Genomic DNA, 19,553 nt, shown 5'->3' with positions numbered 1-19,553 from the left:
GGCTTGAAGTTGAGGGCTCAAAGATTCAATAAGCATTAACAGGCTATAGAAACGAGCAGCTGTGATTACTAGAATTAAGCCTGTATTCTAAGGAGCTGGGAAAATTAATCATCGTTTTAAAATATCAGTGTGTGGGCTAATTAGCCAAGCCGCAAAGCTAATTCAAAATTAAGCTCTGGAGAAAGGTGAGACAGTAAATATCCTGGTCTTGCTTTCCTGCTCCCCCCTGCCCCTTCAAAATTGAGCTGTCTTTTATGATACTGATTTGACTAAAGATTCGTAAACATCTTAATACCTTTTGGTAGTGGGGAAGGAGGGAGGAATGCAGTCAGAATTGAAGGAATTCAGTCTGATTTTAACTGCGAGTTACCTTCTGCCTTCATTTCACATGGAGTGGATGTAAGCAGGTGGTGTGTGGTAAGGCAGTAACTAGTTAAGACACTCCAACTTCTTACCTGCCTTGACTTAGGAGCTGCTAAGCTCCCCTCTATGGGTTTGCAAAAACTGCTGCTGAAAATCTGTATTTATTACTAGCTTGTGTTTATCTGGTTTAAATATCTAGCCAACTGTTTTTGTCTCTTTTGTGCTTACTATGGCCTTCTTTTAGCACTCTTTCTCTCCAAAATTGCTGAGGGATGTATGGGGAAAATTATCTGTGAACTGTAGCCTTGATTTCAGAATTGGGTCATGAGTTATTGTCTCAGAATTTGGTCCTTAAAACTAAACTGTCAGCAGGAATCATTGAAATTGCTAGGTAATACACTGTTAAAAAATTCAGCTTGTTTTTACCTGCACAACTTCTTATCAAGCTCTGCGGGGATTTGATACCAAGTCCGGTACAGCCAGAGGAGACCACTGTTTGTACTTCAGCAAGGCTGGGATTTGGGCATAAGTTAGGCTTGCTTCATAGCACAGACTTAATTCTGTCACATACCTTCATCCCTTTCCAATATTTCGCTCCAGAGCCCATGTAGTTAAGGCTACAGGATTTTGAGCTGAGTGCATCCTTTACCGATACAAATCCCTTTTCTAAAACAGGAAAACGAGAAGTATATTGTGACTGACAGCTCAATCTGAGCTTTGCATCTAAGCAAAACCCCAGTCCGTGTGTGAGGCAGGAAGTGAATTGCAGAGCTTCAGAAATAGCACAGAAACCTACATTTTGCTTGCAAATGCACTGTTCATAGCTCCCGCAGGGGCTGTAGCTCAGCCCCCTGCAACAAAGGCAACAATCCGGGTATGGAATAGCACGTAAAAAGCTATGTTATGATGTATACTCACAATAAGGCTGCCTTACAGCAGGTAGGAAATCTTCTAATTGCTTGGAGTATGTGTTGGAAGGTTGCCTTAATGCAGAGGGTTTGCGTGGAAATGGAGCTGAATGCAGCAGAGGGGGACTTTGAAGGTTCAGTCTGGTCCCATGAAGCTGCAGTTAGGTCAGGCTTGGTGCATGCTAAGGGGAAGTGATCCAAAATCCAGCACCTTCGGCTGAGCAGGGGAAGCGAGACCTGGCATTTATGGCTAATGAGAGGTGTCAAAGTAGCTCTAGGCAGGCTGGCCTCCATCCAACAGTGTCTGCTTTGCTTTGGTTTTGTTTCTCTTACAGTAGGTTTAAATTACAGTGGGTCTGTGGAGTGAAGTCTGACTCTTTTAAGATGACCCAGAAAAGAGGTTCCGCTGACCCTGCATGCTTCTTCCCAGCTGTCAGGGCTGTCACTTCCTTTCTTTGCAGAATTCTGTCATTTCTAAGGCATAGTGTGGGCAAGAATACACACATACACGATATGCATAAACGCGTGCCCGCAGATTACTCTGGTAGTGGTGGCATCACAGTATGGGACAGGGCACTGGAAGGGCCAAGGTGAAAGCAAACCAGCTGTCAAATCCTGCCCTCCCCACGCCAGCGCATGATTAAGATCACAAGCTGGATTATGCCTGCGTGGTCTGGCGAGGGAATTGGCGTGGAGCAGCGACGTGCTGGCTGCAGCTGTGGGAGGCCTGCTGGCATCGTGGGGATGAGCACAAGCCCAACGTCCCCGTTCAGCTGCTGCGTAGGATCCAGGGCATACCCAAAATATCACGCAGGGCACAGTCTAGCCACACGTGCCTGTCATCCGTGTCCATTGCCTCTGGAGATCAGTGGGAAGGTAGAGTCCAAGTGCCCTCACCAGGCTGTTGACGGTGGGAAAGGATTGGAGGGGTGGTAGAAAGCCGTGTCCCAATTCCACCAGTGAGGCACAGGTTGTTTTTTTGTACCACTGACGTAGTTCGCTGCATCAACAGGCTGCCGAATCTACCAGCTTCTATCCAGGGAGTGTTAAGACCACAGAGGATTGAATTGCTTTTTTGGAAGGCATGAGTTTCTAGCACTTACTGAAAACTTGCAGATGAAATCCTAAAAATCCTGAAATTTCTAGAGAGGCAGAGAGAAACAAAAGACATAGGCACATTCGTGCTGGGGTATTCTGTCATCACGTTTAATGCAGTTCATAGTAAATGCATGCGTGTGTCTGTATGTAAATAGATATATAGGCATCTGTTTAAGTAGTTTCTCTCCCTGCTTATGATTCTAGGAGTTTTTCTTATAAAAATGAAGAAAATATATGGTTTCAGATAACCTATATTTGCAATCCCATTGTAAAAGAAAAGCTTTGTGGTAGCTTTTGTTAGTGCATCTCAAGAACAAATATCTGCATCTGGTTTATTCAGATATGCTAAACACACTTGGTTGCAATGATGGAAATTATAAAACCTTCTAGAATGTCACTTTTTATTTGCCTGAATGGAAAATAAACAAGCCCCTTGTTCATTCCCAACTCAAAGAATAATAATCTGGAAACTGTTTTAAATGCTGGAAAACACCCATAGGAGACACAAAATAGAGAAACAGAATTGTCAACTTTCCCGAATGATTAATTCTGGATTTTAAACTAGATGAACAAAATTTCATCTCCAACAATAATTTTCAGAAAATCACGACTAAATGAGAGGACAGCTTTCCATTGGCCCAGTTGAGTTTATTTTCATCTATACTGCATGGTATCCTTTTCCGTGATTAATCCCATGGGAGAACTCAATGTGAAGCAGGTTATGGGAAAGCAGTCTAATGAAAGTAGTTCTGCAACTTTAAAAACACAGCCATTCCCAGGATGCTCGGCTTTGCTATTCAGAGTGAAGGGAAGGAGACAAGCGCAGGATGCTTGAGGGCTGGACCTGCACCCCCCCATCAGCACCTCCTTGTGTGCTGTGTACTACTGCCATGCAATGGCAGAACTACAGGTTTGGGGGGCTGGTGCTACCACCCTTACTTTGCTAGAGCCACGCAAGGATATGTCTGCAGCCCAGGCTACAAATGGGAATAACCTGCCATCAGCCATTTGCATCAGTAGGAGAAGTTTTGTACTTCTTACTGCGTGTAACAGTTTTCTCTGCCGAGCAGCTTCACTGATCAAAGTATAAATGAAGGTAGGGAGCTAACATTTGCTGTCCTCTCCACAGAGAGAGGAATGCTGGCTCTGCAACCTCATGAATGAAGGAAAAAAATGAAATCACCTTGCTTCTCTTCTGCAGAGCAGTCATTAACCTCGCTAACGGGGAAGGAGGTAGCTTTTTTAAATCCCATGCCTGGGAGATTACACATGCAACTACTCTTAATGCCAGCATTGATGTTTCTGAGTAAGTATGTACCCTCCTGAAAACATAACCCCGGCAAGCAGAGGTTCTGACTATGCAGATTTATCCCAAGGGGGTGGAGGAGAACAGGGGTTACAAAATAAAGGCCAAAACCAGCCCTGTTTATGATAAAGGAATATCTACATGTTTTCATTTGTAAATGTGAATTTCAAGGAATAAATATATATAATATTCAGTGTGAAAAAGAAAAGGCTATTCACTAATGTTTTAATATTGTGCCTTCATAAAATTCCACTTTCCAGAGACAGTCATGACTTTAAGCCAGATCATGGCTAAAAAATATTAAGGGAAGGATCACCACAGCAACAATCACATTGCTTCCTTCCTGCAGAGGAAATGGAAAAACACTCAAACCTTGCCAATCTGAATAAGTTATCCAGATTATCAGAACTGTTAGGAAAGCTGTATGTAATCAGCTCTGCGTGTGTGTACCTGTGAGTGTCCACACACGTGTTAACTGGTTTGCAGCCCATTAAATACATATGTCAAAGGGGACAGTTCTGAAAATATGCTCAAGAGAAAAAAATTACCATAGTTGTACTTTAATTGGCCAGCAGATACCATGCACGGTGTGGTGCTCACTGCAGTGCTGGGGGACTCCAATCCAGCTGCTGGGCTGGGCTCTCCTGCCTGTGGTGGCCTGGAGATGGGATGGAGGGCACCAGTGCTCTCTTGGTCTTGCTTCAGTGTGAAGCTGGGAAATGGCTAGTTTGCTCACCCTGATTTGGGAGCACAGATGCACTCTTATTCCAGTCCGGCAGTTGTTTTTATGTGTTGGGTGCGGTTTGCTTTGCTAAAGAAAATCATCTCGTTGGCCAAGGAGGGAAGAGCAGGCGTGGAAGGGTGGGGGTCTGGAGCAATATTGTCACTGCTTGACTTTAAGCACCTTGTGCAGGAGTGTGCACTGGAAGCCTCCTCTTACCAGGCTGCCCGTATGGTCAGTGGAAAGAGGCTGGCTCTTTTAGAGGCAGCACAAGGAAAGGATGTGACTTAGAATAGTGGTAACGATGTCAAGATCTCTGGCAAATTCAGGATGCATCACAGACTCCAAAATCACATTAGGGAGGCCCAAAAGCACATGGTTTTCAAGCACAGGAGGACAAGGTTAGGCTTGGAGTGCAAAGTCTGTGTGTTCCCAGTCCTGCTTCTCTTGCCATTAGGAAGAGCGCTTATTTAGCTGTTGTTTGGTCCAGTACTAAACCCTGGATTGTTGGCTGGGCAGTGGGCTGCCATTGTTTTCTGGCTTGGATTTCTAGCTAGAAACATGCCTCAGTTTTTCTGGGATCACACATTTTAAATAAATGGTGCGTGACTGGTCTGTGTCTTTAGCCTCTTATACTTTGCAGGCTCACAGATGTTTTGCAAAGGAGGTGTGTGCTCCTGCTGAACAAATTTAAGCCTACTGATAACAGACTTGCTTTTCTTTATTTGCTTTTATGCAGGCCAGTGCAGGCTTGGGCTCGGCTAGATAAGCTAAGTAATGCCAGTGGTATCCTGGCCCCATTTGGAGCATCTACTGAATGATGGGTCCAGTATATGCGATAATGTTGATGCAGACAGAACGCCAGCCATCACCCATACCTGACGGTAACGTGGCTGGAAACCGATTAAGATGGCTGCAGTCAGGAGTGTATGGGGCTTTCTCCTGACTTGCAGTACATGCTGTTCAGGGCCCTCAGGTACCAGTGGCAGAGGGGTACACGAGCAAGCAGGAGGTTTCAGTTTGATCATGGCTGCAGAGCCTCTCTGGCTTTCACTGCCGTTACCTCCAGCTTGTTGTAAAGAGCAGTTTATGGCAAAATTGGTTGCTCTGCAATATTCTGCTTTTCAGTTTTTAAGGTGCAAATTTTAAAATTTGCTTGCCAATTCATTTGAAGAACTCTATGGGCCCATCCACCCCTTGCTCTCTTTTCTGTCCTTTGATATCTGCCACCTTGCCGTGCCCACTGTGGCTCCAAGGCTGGCAACCTGCTGAACTGCAGAGCCTTGCCACACGGCACATGCTTTTGGGCAGGATTTTGTGCTGTCTGGCAGTGATACTGAACCATTGCAGGTGGGGAAAAGCTAATAGCGGCAGCTGGAGTTACTGAATCCTACACCACCCTGGAACAGGGACGGGAGTCCCAGAGCTCAGGGGGTTTTCATGGAGGTCTGCTGCAACCTTGATGTGCAAGTGACTGGAGGAGATGAAAACACATCTGGATGGACTAAGGAATATGTATGCACTTGAATTTTTTTTGCATTATATTTAATTCAGTGCTTGTTCATTAGGGTTTTTTTACCATCTCTTTTTAAAGTTTGCTTGTTTTTCTGGGTAAGGAAAGATATGAGTGGTGCATATGGTTAGATGAATGTCTACTATGATTCTGTTATTGTGTGCTGGACCTTTAAAAATAAAGTGTTCCCCAGGCTGTAGTCTAGGAGGAATTGCTATGCATCAATGCAAGATGGCCCTTACAGTGAGTTACATGCTTGTTTTTCTCATGTGTAGTTGTTATTTCTCTCCTTGCTTGTTTGATTTAATTTGAAACAACAGCTATTCTGGTTGTAGACAATTTTGATTTAGGTGTTCAGGAAATGGAACAGGATTAGGTCTGTGGAAAACATCACTGAGGATATCCTACAAAAACAACACGTTGCTTCACCCACCATCCTGTCAAAGCCAGGTCTGGTCAGGATGTCTCCTCTGTACCATCCCAACCTACCTGTCAGGAGGACAGATTCTGAACTAGATGATAATCCACACTGATTTTCTTTCCCCTTCAAACTCCCTCCCTCCAAACTAAGGTCCATTTATTATAACCAACACCCTGATCTAGAAAGCTGAATGGATTCCTAGCTGCAAAACTTGTATCTGCGTTCCTGACAAGGAAATAATATCTAAAAAGCCACCAATTTCTTTCATCCAGATCTACTGGATGAATGTCTCAAATATCAGGGGTGTATCTAGACCAGCTGTGGGTCAGATGCTTCTGCTGCGTATGTATTTTTGTTGCAGAATCAGCTTGCTTGCATTATAGTTTGGGAATAAGAGACTCGGCAGCCTTTAAGCTGAACTCAGCCTCACAGAGTGCCTTCCTGGGGGGCTATTTTATTCTCTTTGTTGTACCTTCCTGTCAAGTATGATGGGAAATCAATGATGAATAGGAGGTCCCTAATCTCTGTGGATGCTTGTCCCTGCATGGTGTCAAAATCTGAGTTGGCTGTTTATTTTCTTATATTTTACATGTGACTAATTTACTTAGGAAGGGGAGGTGAAAGAAGGAGGTTATTTGGGGTTGAAGTAAAAAATGAGAGAAAGGAAAGTTGGCAGTGGTTCTCAACTGGAGCTGCTGGGAGTTCTCCAAAAGCCTGTTTCATACCTGCATCCCCTGAGCTTGTCATCAGCTCTCACGCTTTGTTCTTTGCTCTCAGCGGGGTCTCGAGGGAACACAGCTGCTGCAGCTGCTCATAGACCAAAAGGTGACCTTTTGAGTAGCTGAGGAATAATGCATTATTTAGTGCATTCCTGGCTAAAATGGAAATGAAATGATTTCGTGAGCAGAATGGTTTGTTTGTCCTTTCACTTGGATGCATCCTCTTTGCACCACACAACAGTGTGGCGTGCACACTACTCCTCCTGGTTTCTTCTGGGTAAGGTTTTTGATAAGACAAGTATTGCGCTTTGAAAAACACTGACTGTTAACTAGAAAGACCCTACTAGCCAAATGTCATAAACTTCAGTTTAGAGGTACTAAGTTTGCAAAAACCAGCTTCTATTTAAATAATGTGTAGGAGTGAAAGTTTCCTGGTGAAGTGTATGTCTCTAGACTATCAGCTGATACTGGTAAGTATCCTAACCAGCTGTTATTTCAACATGAAGTATTTTATTTCTTTCAATTAATCAAGAGTCTCTTGGGAGGTGCCATAGCAGGACATTCATTACAGGAATGTCTAATGAATAGAATATTTGTCATTCGCATAGACAGAGGCTTCAGCAACTCCCTCCCAGTGATCTGTGATAGCCAGGTACTTAGGCACTCTGCATATCTGTTGGGCGAAGGAGGGGAGGCAGATGGGAACAATTCTTCACAATGTCTAACTTTAAATTTCCTATGTGGTCTTCCAGACAGAGATTCAAAGAACCTGAGGCTGGAGCCTACCTCTCCTGCTGACTGTGAATGAAGACTGCAGTATACTCTGGTACAAGTCCATCCACTCTTGAACTTCATAAATACCTTTTAAAAGGTCTAATAGTGTTCTTCCTTTGAAGTTTCTAACACCATTTTTGAAGGCTTGAAAGTGGTATTATTCATGTGTTTCAGTTGAAGAGAGCTGAATTATCAAGGTAACAACCGATTTGAGAATGGCCAGTTTTCTCCGAGAGATGTGCTCATGGAGGGACCTGGGGGAAGATCCAGTGCTTACCAGGGATTTCACTGAGCTCAACAAGCCCTGAAATGTAGGAAGGAGAAGAAACCTGCACAAATGAAGAGGTGCCCAGCAGACCATGCTATCTCATTGGAGAACCTAGTGGTAAAAATTCTTCATAAAATGATAGGTATCTGCTGCTATGGGATTATTTTTATTAGTAAAAGATTAGATAGAGTAAGGCCAGTAAACAGGGATTCTGTAGATGACAAGTGTTTCACTTGCCTGTTTGGCATTGTCTTAATTGTTGCAACAAACAGTACAAGATGACGAAAAATGACCACCTTTCTACTCGGAAGATAAACTGCCTTTAAAAAGAAAGGAATGAAACCCAGCTTTATGATTTCTAGGATCCCAGTTAATTAAAATGGACATGACTGGAGAAGCATAAACACCTGAGCAGCTTTCAAGACATTTGTCTGGCATGTTCTTACTGACTCTGAGCCCTTATTTCCAACCACAGTGTCTGCTCATCCTATTTCAGCACCATTCAAACCAGCCTCCCCCAAAGGATCCAGCAAACGTGGTCTGAGAGAAGAGCTGAGCACAAGCTGGTAAGCATTCACTGCAGGGAGTTCGAAGTGCTGTGGGATTTAGTCAAACAGCAAAGTACAAGCTTCTACTATGACTCATCTGGTGTAAAACTAGTGCTAAGTATTGTACATAATTAAGACAACATTATTACAGTGAGATAGCACTTCTTTTTTTGGCATGGTTAAAGTCTTAAAAAGGTGTAATGTTTTTATCCTTCAGAGCTGTGAAGAAGATGAAGAGTTCTGATGGGAGTTCATTTGAAAAGATATCATGGCTACAGTGAGTTTAGATCACAATTTGCGTTATTCCTGAAGCTCTGCGTGTATATTTCAGTTGCCTTCATGAAAAGCCGTGTTTTTTGTGAGAATAAACACAACGTTAAAGTAGTATTCGTTAGATAAGACTCGCAACAGTGGCCTCTCTAGACATGCCAGGGGTTTGCTGATTTTTATGCCCGCAAATCACGTATTTTATTTTGAGCCATATTTCTTAAAGAGGTACTATTGGTATTTCAAGTAACAGACACAAAAAAATATATTTCCTATTGAATGCAATAGAAAATGTTGGCAACAGTGCTGTCAGAGCACTGTACAGTGCTGTAGATTCAACATTTGAATACCGACTGTCAGTAGTTATGGAACAGAAATATTAGTCAGCCAATGGCCCTACCTATGGGAAAACTTAAACAAGTAGGTCATTACAACTTGCCTACCTGCCCCAACTTTTTCCTTCAGAGGTCCACAGATCAACTTTTCTTTTTATGAAAGCATGTTCTTGATTAAAATTTATTGTGGTACAATGCAAACAAATACAGCTTAATGGTTTTTCAAAAGCCATTTATTCAGGTTACTTACTTCTCATTATCCTTAACTAGTAACTGCTCTTTATGGTGTTATGATATTGTTCCTGTTCATTGATTAGCTGTCTGACTTGCAAGCCAGAGGTGGGAAATCAGACTGCAAGATGGTGACATGGACCATTTTAAGGGATAGGGCTTTGAATGAATCCAATTCCATCTGTGTATTCCAGTGGATGGATGCCTTTGAAGCATGTTTATGCTCTTACTTGAAAATACATTGGCTACTTCTTCAAACTAACGTTACCACCACTTTTCTTATCATTTCCTAACGTGCTGCTTGTACCCCATTTTCATGCACATGTCCAGGGAATTATCCAAGTAAGTTACAGGGACTACAGAGTTTCAGGAGAAATCCCAGGCAAACAAGGCACTTGGGTCAAGACATCTGAGCCACAGCCAGTGAGCCCCTTCTTTTTGTATGAGTTGAACAAACTATAATTTTTTACAAGTCTGAAGATTAAGAATTCCAAGGGCCTTTCTGAGAAAACGGTCGTTTAATATAAAAGATACATCAATTCCTATTTTATTTGCACTGCTGTTTTCCGGATGAGTTTCCAATCTATCAGTGAAGTAGTAAATGTCCCCCCCAGCAACCAACCAACCATTGATGTTTTGAAAGGAAATCAAAGCAGTGTAAGGTTGTTGAAGAAAATGGCTTGAAAGGAAAAGAGTGAAAGTTCATATCATTCCTGTGATAGCTGCAAAAGTTTGTGAAGATTACAGCTGAGAGAGAGATGGGCCAGAGAGAGATCAAGGAGTCAAGGGGAAGATATCTACCTGCAGAGCTTTATCTTAGCATGCCTTCTTGCAGGTTCACAGCCTAAAACTTTGTAGAGGTTCTGTTAGGGGCACACAACCGGAGGTGGAATTGCAGGAGAGGATGGATAAGCCTCAAATGGAGAGGGCATCTGTTGACTGTGGTTGTTGCCTTGGACTTTGTATGGCTTTGACAGGATTTCCACAGCTTCTGGACACGAGAGAAATACTGCGCATACCTATTCTTCATAACGTAGGGGTTTAACATTAGCTGAGAAGCCAGGGACCTTGCTGTGGGTGCATGCTGGAGTTGCCTTCCTGATGCAGTGTCTCTCAGCTGATCTGACTTTTATCTTTACTCCAACCATAAGCTCAGTACGAGCATAAAGGGAAAAGTATTTGTATTCTACTGCGCACATTGACAGTAATTTTGTGGATGCAGCACAGCACTATAGAAAGAGACAGGTATATGGAGCATTTAGAAGGCATTAATTTCTTCTTACGTTCTTTTTCAAACCATGCTGCAAAAGTTTATAGTAGGAATAGCAAAGGAAAGAAATTGCAGACTTCACAAAAATCAAAGCCTACAGCTTGTGCTGGACGGGTATATTTGGCACACATCTGTGATTATGAAATGACTTTTAAATTGCTTTTGAACTTCATCTGGATAATGATTCATCCTTTCAATTTCCTTTCTTCCTCCAGAACATCCGCCATTAACAAACCAACCAGTTGTGATATTTTACAATCCACATTTGAACCTACTTCTCAAAACATTGCACACTTCCTTAAATAAGCAATTATCCAGCTCATTTGCACAAAGATAAGGTCAGTCTTGGGGCTGAAAGATGGTTCAACAACCCACTTCTGCAACCATCTTTGAAATGAGTCAAGAAGCAGTTGCACTAGAGACTTGTTAAACTGCAATGTCATGTTGCAGAAATGCAACATCAACAGGCAGCGTGTTTCTGTACAAACAGATATTATACAGCCCTGATTTGGTTGATCTGAGCCCATTACAGGATTTAGGCATATGCCTAAAGATGGAATTACTTACATGACTGAAGTTAAGATGTGCTTAAGTGTTTTGTTGTGTATGGGCCTACACACTACATCTGTGTTTGTATTAAGAGGAAAAGCTGTTCTACAAGACATTCGGGCGTTTAAAAATGTATTTTTGTTCTGAACTGGAACAGGAAGTTTTACCCTGAAATGAAATTTAGGAAATCTTTAATTCCAGAAATCTTGTAATTGAGCGTACTTGAAACATTGTGTGTCAGTAATGTTGAAACGCTTTGTGACATTAAGACTGAAACATTGCGTGTTCACATATGTTACTAAATTAATTAGAAACAAGTGTCAACTAAGCATGCTGGGATTGCCTGGGTTGTGCATTACCCACCCCCTGGATGCAGGAAGAGCTCTGGTCTGATCTAGCTTCTTGGCTGAGGTGCAGTGCTCCATGACCACTGTTGTTCATCCTAGTACTAAACCAAGGATGTTCATCTGTGCATGATGTAGATGATGGACCTACTAAACCCTGCTCAGCCCAAATGGCTTTATGTAGGGACATCTCAAGTGTCTTGTACTAGGTCTTTGGCATGAGTGCTTCAGGGACAAAGGGCACAGACCCTGTGCTTCTGCTTGTAGGTTGTTTGGGTCTTCCTTGGCTTATCGGTTCTGGCCTGGATGTATCCAAGACGACTCCACACTGTCCAGAAGCCATGGTAGTTTGGGCACAGCACAAATGGATGACCCTCATTTGCATCTGATGCTGTATGTGACAAGTGAGGCCCTGTGGAGCTGAGGGCTGCAGCTCTGCAGCAGCCAGTCTGGGTGCAGGACTGAGCTGCAGCTACTTAAACGCAAACTGGGTCTTTGCAGAAACTTTAAGGTTCCCTTCCCTGAGCTCCCCAAGCCTGTCCTGCCATAGACATCCCAGTACCTGGGGACTGCAGCCTGGCTGTAAACTTAAAAGCTAAAATGACCAACTCAAAGCTAAGCTTGTTTTGGTAACTTCTTACTAACTGTTTTACATTAATCAATTGTTATTTTCTTGAAAATGTTTCAGTGTTGTGGAATCAGCATTCCCTATAAGGAGAGTGATGCATTGGAAAAAATTCAAGCAGCTCTCTGAGTGTATAGCAAGAATGATAGACAAAGTCTTACCAGACTGCATATATTGTTTGCTCTGCCCGTCCCTAGATACAATGGCTGTTCAATAGGGAGTATCTGTCAATAATCTCTGAAAGGGGATCATACAAATCATCTGTTTCCACTGCTCTTGAAGTTACAGTCCCTCTTCTCAGTCTCATTGCCTGATGGACCAAGTAGGGTTGATCCCTAGGCCAAGAGCTTCTCTTTGGGTATGTGGGGTTAAGAAGACAAAGTGGTACTGAGGTGGTTGCTTTAGAAAAGTCTCTTTCTTTGGCCCAAACACGCGGCATGTGTGATGAAATTTATTCAGACAAATGTTTTATCTAAAATGGCTTTCCCTGCTTAAGTCTCTAGGTAGTTATGGCTTTGGTTTAATGTCCTGTCCTTTCCTTTTGGGTTTGAAATAAAAATCTAAGGTCCACAGCCTTTTTGTCTCTATCAGCTTCTGGGTCAGTTGGCCACAGCAGAGAATTTATCCAATCCCATTTTTGAGAGATGTTCTTTAATCCTTTAAAGGCCTCAATTCCAGTGAAACATAAGCCAGTAAACTTAGCTGGAGTCTGTGAATATCGTCTCTTATGAGAGACCCCTTTGCCCTAGCTTGGCTTCTCCCTTACTCTTTCTGTAAGAAACAAAGGCAGACCCTAGTACTCGACCAACTGAATGCTTTGGATTCAGATGTCAGTAAGAATAGGAGTGGGAACCTGGATTGTATGTTCATAACAGACAAGACACTTGTTTTCTTATTTTATTGCAGTTACCACACCTACAGTTATAGTTCTGTCTGAGGAAGCAAGATGCCTTCACAGATGAGTACAAAAAGATGCATGTGTTTTCCCAAGCCTGAACTCATGAGTTTGTATGTACTTTACTGTAATCTGACGCTTATTGTAAGAAATATATTTTACATAATTGGCAGTGGCAGCCATATATTCTGAGAGAAAAAAGCGTATTGAACTGTATACTGTGTATCACTGATACTGATTTGCAGCAGTATCTTCCATAAAAGTAAAGGATAATTTAGCACTTGAAGGCCAGGCCTCAAAACCAAAATAAAATCCTTTTCTTTTTCTGTGCCTAAGCTAGGATTCATCTCACCTCACTATAGGCAGCGTAGACACATATGGTAGGACCCATCACCCCAAGCTCCCTTTGCAGTCAATATAGGGAACAGGCACTTTTAGGCCATGATTCATCTGACCTATTTACATGTCTGCTGTAGGAGGAGATGAATCACTGCCTAGACTAGATCTGTGCGGAGGATAAAGGGAGCCTAAGATGGCCAGCTCAGATGTAGATGCTTATGCAGATCTACAGTTTGAATTTAGACTTGCAGTTTGAAACAACAGTTTTTCAGAGAAGAGTTAAATTTCCTAAACCACATTTTCCCATCAGACTGTGTACACGAATGTGTATATATATACACACGTTTTTTTTCTTCCTGCAACAGAAACATTTGCAACAATATCTTTTGAAAACTGGCCCTGTATCCCCTTCTCCAAATGTTCCACTATCTGAAGAGCTGCCATTTTATCTCTCTCTGCCTCTGCCCCTCTTTCACACAAACACAGACATGTGTACACGTGCCATGTTTCAGAGCTGGGCCTTCTGCATTTTCAGCATTAACTCAAAAATACTCCTCTGTGTGTGGTAGCCAGAGATGTTACACGCAGACAGATATATTAACTGCTTTTGTTTTTTAAAAAACCCAAAGCAAAATGTGCAAACAAAACCACCAAATGAACATTTCTGAAATTTGCTTCTGTTTAAAAAGAACCTTTTTTATTCATATTTTCTGCTAGAATCTGCTCTACTCTGCCTGCAGCCTTGGTGAGGCAGGGCATCGTAGGAAGAGGAACATCAGTTTCTGGGAGACAAGTACTGATGCAGAGGAAGGGGGAAGACAGACCTGATCATCTAAGAAAGGGTGCAAGTTCCCGAGTGAAGCTCTGAGAAGACAAGAGAGAGGTAACGTCGTGTTACTATGTATAAAAGATCAGGGTTGAGAGAGTCTGGTTTATGGGGAGTGACGATGATGTCCTCACAGGTACACTTGTGCACATGCTGGGGTAATCATGTCCCAGTGCATCTGAACACCCACCTAGACTGAAAATGGCATGAGGGTAATATTTTAAAAAAAGAAGAAAGGAAGTCACCCTGTTGCAGAACTTGACAATGCTCAGCTGCTGCCGAGGAGTGCTTGGTGTAGCTACAGTAGTGGTAGGGAAAATATCTCTCCCATCCAGCCATTGGCACGCAGCACAGCAACCCATTTATGTGAGCACCTGGTTGATCAGTTTGCTTGTGACAGATCTTGGCACGCCCTCTCCTCTGGCTGTAAAGCTTTAGTGACTCTTGTGTTCTGAGGGATTTTTTTTTTTTTTTTCCCCACAAACTCTTATCCAGCATGGGAGGACTTGGAACAGAGTGACATTGGCTCTGACGACAACAGGAAACTGCATTTTGGATAACTTTTTAGGTGCAAGCTTTGCAGCCATTTAAGGGGTTTTCTGTGGGGATCGGGAGGAAGGGCTGTCCGTCATCTGAAGTCTATTGCAGCGGGAAGGGTGCCCGTGACTGCAAAAGGTCTTTGGCAAAGGCCACGAGCATCCAAAGGCTGCCTCTGAGAAATGGGCATGGGCTCGTGGCTCCCCACAGGGTGCAGTGCAGAAGCGGCTTCGGGAAGAGAGAGCGCTCTTTGACCAGTCATCCCAGTGCATCATTCATTAAATATAAGGCCCTACAGGAAAACCAGGGCTTAGTGTTCTCTGTGCCCCCTCCTGCATCAGCCCTGACGTCAGTAGTTTCGAACCGTGGAAGTTAAATTAAGGCCAGCGCAGTCTAATAGGCAAGGGAGAGCAAATGCTAAGGAGTCAAGGTAATGAGAAAATACCTGCCATCTGGAGCTGTCATAAGCACAAATTTACATTACTCCCCACAAAATAAATAAATTACAGCCTGCGGAACATTACTCTCCCTGGATGCAAAGCCCCCCTCCTGCCGCTACCGCCAAAAATTTTGGCCTCCCCCTTTTCCGCGTGATCGTTGGCTTCTGCTGAAAGCCCTGGAGAGATGTGCACGGGCACGGGGAGACATCTGCAACCGCTGGCTGTTTAAGCGCAACGGCTGTAGTGGGATCTGTTCGGCTGCATCCGCTCGCTCCCTTCCTCGCTCTGACAGAAAGTTTTCCTCCCGGCTCTGACAGCGCCGCAGCCACTTGGGGAAGCACATGACTTCCTCGGGAGATGGCGTTTCTTATTTGTGTTGCAGGCCTCCAGCAGGCATGGCACCGAGGCAATATTTATATCAGTTTTTGTAACGTCGTCGCAGCAGCTGCAATTTTGGGAACTGAAGTGCTGGCTGGAAGTGGAGAGAGAGGCACAAAGCACACCATGCCATGTAGAAATCAGAGTGGAAGGTGAAGGAAAAAAAAAAAAAAAAAAAGAGAAAGAAAGAAAATCGGCAACCGGCCTCCTTCCCCAGAAAGCTCATTGTGTTCCTGGGTGCCAGGGGTGCCGCTTGCCCTCCAGATGGTTATGGCAGGGCCCATCTGTGTGAAAGTGAGTCAATGGAAATTGCAGCTCGGGATGCCAGTGATGGGACCAGATCTGTCCCCGCAGGGTGCTTGTGCTCCTGGGGGAGCAGGGCAGGGGAAGGGGAGTCCCCTGGCTAGGTAGCTGTCTATGCTACGTGCCTAACAGCCTGCTGGGGGAGGCAGGAGAGAGCTCAAGGCCTTTGGCTATGAGACAGCGTAGTGCAAAGCTGGGGTGCGGATAGCGAGGCTGCCTCCAAAACTGCTGCAGCCTGGTGCGGTGCCTCGGCGATCAGCCCTAGCAGGCTCGTTAGCCTGGCTACAACGCCGTGCTGGTGCAGCCACGCTGCTCCCAGGTCCCCAGCTGGCATCTCTGCCCCGTGCCGTGCAGGTGTCCTGGCTTATGTGGAGCTAAATCGCTGTGGCTGGGAAATCCCCAGGGAGCTAGGATGGGAGTCCTGTCTTCCAGATGATTTACTTGCTGCTTGCTGTTACAGGAATGTGGCCTGATTCTCTCTTCTTCTGCCTTCTGGCTTGATTTCAGTGGTGTTAAGCCAGCAGAGGTTTGAGGCTTCACTGATGCTATGGGCCTGGAAGTCATAGCTGGCTGAGTGGAGTCCTCTTCACTGTGTCTCCTCGCTCCTTCATCCACCCTGCAACTGAGGCAAATAAGTGGTGTCAGAGGGGCTCTCCACTGTCCGTGCATGCTCTTAGTAGGTGACTTGTACCTCTGCTGCTAAACAGCAGCAGCTGGCAGGGCAGCGGGCCTGAATTCTTCCCTGTACACTGCTTTTTCTCCGTGTAACTCCACTGGTCTGTGGAGTTATGCCTGACAGAGGAGGTGTCACACAGTCTCCAGTTATCTTGGAGCTTGGTGGAACTGAACAAAGTTGACGTGGAGCTAAAATGCTTCCACCAGGTACTGCCCCAGACCCTGGTTGTTAGGTGATGCACATTTTATCATGAGCAAGAGCTGAAGGTCATTTGCCCCAAACATAGCTGGTTGGTGCAAAATACCTTCACTTTCCTGAACTGCATAGGTTCTCAAGAAAAAGGTCCTCTCCACTGGGCCACCAACGAGCTCTCCATGTCCACATGCCCCACAGTCCTCTGAAAGGACTGCCGTGAGGCAACCAGGCAGGGGAACCTGGTCACTGCGTCTGCCTGGGGTATTCTGAAAACCAGCACCTGAAGTTGCATTGCGGGCACCCTGAGGTAGAGACACCATTAAAGACTGGCAACATAGTGAGCATGGGTTCTGGGGCTGTGTCCCTCAGAAAATCCCCTCCATTCTCCCGCTACATATGCCCTTGTGCTATGAGCAGTTCTAGTCCGTCTCGCTAAGAACTGAAACTTAAGTGCCCAAGATGTTTCCTTAGCCCTAGCACTCTGAAATGCTCCTGGTGAGCAGAGCTGGGGTAAGATAGGCAGGGAGAGGGAGGGAGTAAGCAAAGACGTGCCAGCCGTGGTGGCAGATCCTCAGAGGTGGTGTGGGGAGGGCTTGGCAACCCTTTCAGCACTGTCCTATTGCAACAGGAGGGAGGAGGATATACAGAGGTTACTTAAAAGCCCCCAACTTTTTCCAGGCTTCTATTGCTCTTCAGAAATTCTGCAAAGGAGAAGAAAAAAAAAAAAAAGACTATCTGAAAAGAAGGTATCCATGCTAACTAAAAAACTTCCTTTAAGAGCTTACTGCTATTAAATAATTGCTACATTTTGAATTGCTGTTTTCGGGAGCTTTGGGAAGAAGTCGTGTTCTCAGCCACTAATATTTTCTTAGAAGGATGGCATGGCTTTTTCATTGCTACATGCTTACACTGAAATAGATGTGAGAGCAGTTTTGACTAGCTCAAAGAGAAGTCTCTGATCAGCCTACATCTGAGACTTCCCTTAAGGTCATTAGTGGGAGAGAAATAAGTGGATAAGTGCTTTTTTCTGTTCTTTTTTTTCCCTTCCCCCCCGCCTCTTTTTTTTTCTCTCTTTCTCAGAAGTGGATTGTCTGGGTGCAGGAGTTAGCCCTTTAAATATTGGGTGTTTGCATGCACAGGGACAAAAATACAATTCTCTAGTAATCATCCACAGACTGTTGTAGGCTGTAGTATTTGGGATGATTGCAGTATAACTTAGAATGTCATTTTTATTAGGGGGAGGTAGTGTGTGATGCACTTTCTGGAAATATAATTTGCTATTTTGGATTCAATAATGCTGTTTTGGAGGGTGGGAGAGTGAGTGATTTTCCAGTTCTTTTACCTGAAACTCCCTAATGTTTTTAATACCCTGCTTCTCCTAGGCAAATACTCCTGTGTTAGGCTTCCCTCTCCTTCTCCCGCCCCCCTTCTTCTCTTATTCATATGTTTTGACAAACACAAAATGCCTTCCAATCCTTAGAGAGCTGTACTCCATCATTAGACTGATGTTTTCTGCCTCTCAGTTTTTATTTATGTGAGTCTAAAAATGTGTAGCTCACTGGCACCCCACACTGTTTTTGGTTTCTCCCATCTTACGTGTGCCATGCTGGCTCATGTTTGCTTTTTCCTTGCACTCTTTCTTTCTTTCCGGTTATTACAACTTTTTTAATACAGGATGTCTGAAACAATGAGCACCAACGAGAAGAAGAAACCTCCTCTGAATGGGAGAAGAGCCCTTCCATCAAACAACTCCAATGATGAAGAAAATGAGGTCCCTGAGATGGAGGCTTTTGGATTGATACCTAGAGGATTTAATCCAAAAGGTACAGTGTACAATTAAGCCATGAGTCTATTTTTACATCTTCCATACTCACCTCTGCCCAGGTCTGTGAATTAAAACCAAATCACTTTTTTCCTTACATGTTTTGATCTCAGATAGCTTTTATTGCTGCTCATGAAAAAACTTGCTAAAAACACCCATGTGCATGGAAATGCTACTGCAGGTTACGGGTAGGGAAAGTGAGGAGTGGAGAAGCTGAGTGACCAGTTTTTGGCTTGAACTGTGGGAGTGGTTAAAAAAAGGCAAGAATGGGTTTTCCCAGTTTGATCACCATCACAGAGTCACTTTAGGACCTGATGGCTTCAGGCATGGCTGTGGCAGCACTGGGGTGAGGGGGGCCTGGGGGACCCTCCCCTCTTAATAGCCCTTCTGGTTTGTATGGCCTTAAACTGACCGTGAAACTACTGCAAAATGCCGGCTGGCAGGGAAAACTTTTGCTAGATGTTCAGCTCATTCATAAAAATGAATGCAAAACTAAAAGGAATCCCCATATTTTTAATTATTCTCCTGTGAAAAGTGTTTCAATCGTTTGGCTGGGGAGACAAAACAATATCATGGTAGGGAATGGGGAAATCAAACCACATCCTCAGTGCCAACTCTTTGGAGTGAATCTGAAAAAAATTAGGTAGGTTTTGGTTTAAAAGAAATCAGGATTGGTTCCTGAATGAGTCACCAACCAAATGACGTTAATTTTTTGGCCTATTTGAAATGAACAGCAGAACTTGTTGAACGTGGCAACTCAGGGAAGCCAGATGTAATAATACTTAATGTTTGTATGGGACTTTTCATCCAGGGTTGAAAGAGTGCTTAATAAATGTGGACAAGCATTAATTACTGCATTATACACACTAGGAAACAGGCAAA

General features: G+C 43.9%; 1 protein-coding gene across 4 annotated transcripts in view; it reads left to right on the top strand.

Moving 5' to 3' along the window:
- The first annotated feature begins 14,239 nt into the window (after positions 1-14,239).
- The window catches only part of F13A1 (coagulation factor XIII A chain), a 64,717-nt gene continuing 59,403 nt past the window's right edge, over positions 14,240-19,553 (top strand). Inside the window, exons 1-2 of one of the 4 annotated variants that reach the window (XM_030041928.2) lie at positions 14,240-14,376; positions 18,499-18,672. In XM_030041928.2, the coding sequence (XP_029897788.1) occupies positions 18,525-18,672 (148 nt within the window). In that variant the 5' untranslated portion in view covers positions 14,240-14,376; positions 18,499-18,524. Of the gene's footprint in view, positions 14,377-17,419; positions 17,596-18,498; positions 18,673-19,553 lie in introns of those variants that run through there. The other 3 variants (XM_030041923.2, XM_030041930.2, XM_041118289.1) reach the window with 3 other exon arrangements.

This window comes from Aquila chrysaetos, chromosome 18 (genome assembly GCF_900496995.4).
Source record: "Aquila chrysaetos chrysaetos chromosome 18, bAquChr1.4, whole genome shotgun sequence".
Classification (NCBI taxonomy): Eukaryota; Metazoa; Chordata; class Aves; order Accipitriformes; family Accipitridae; genus Aquila; species Aquila chrysaetos.
This window is presented reverse-complemented; position numbering and strand designations above follow the sequence as displayed.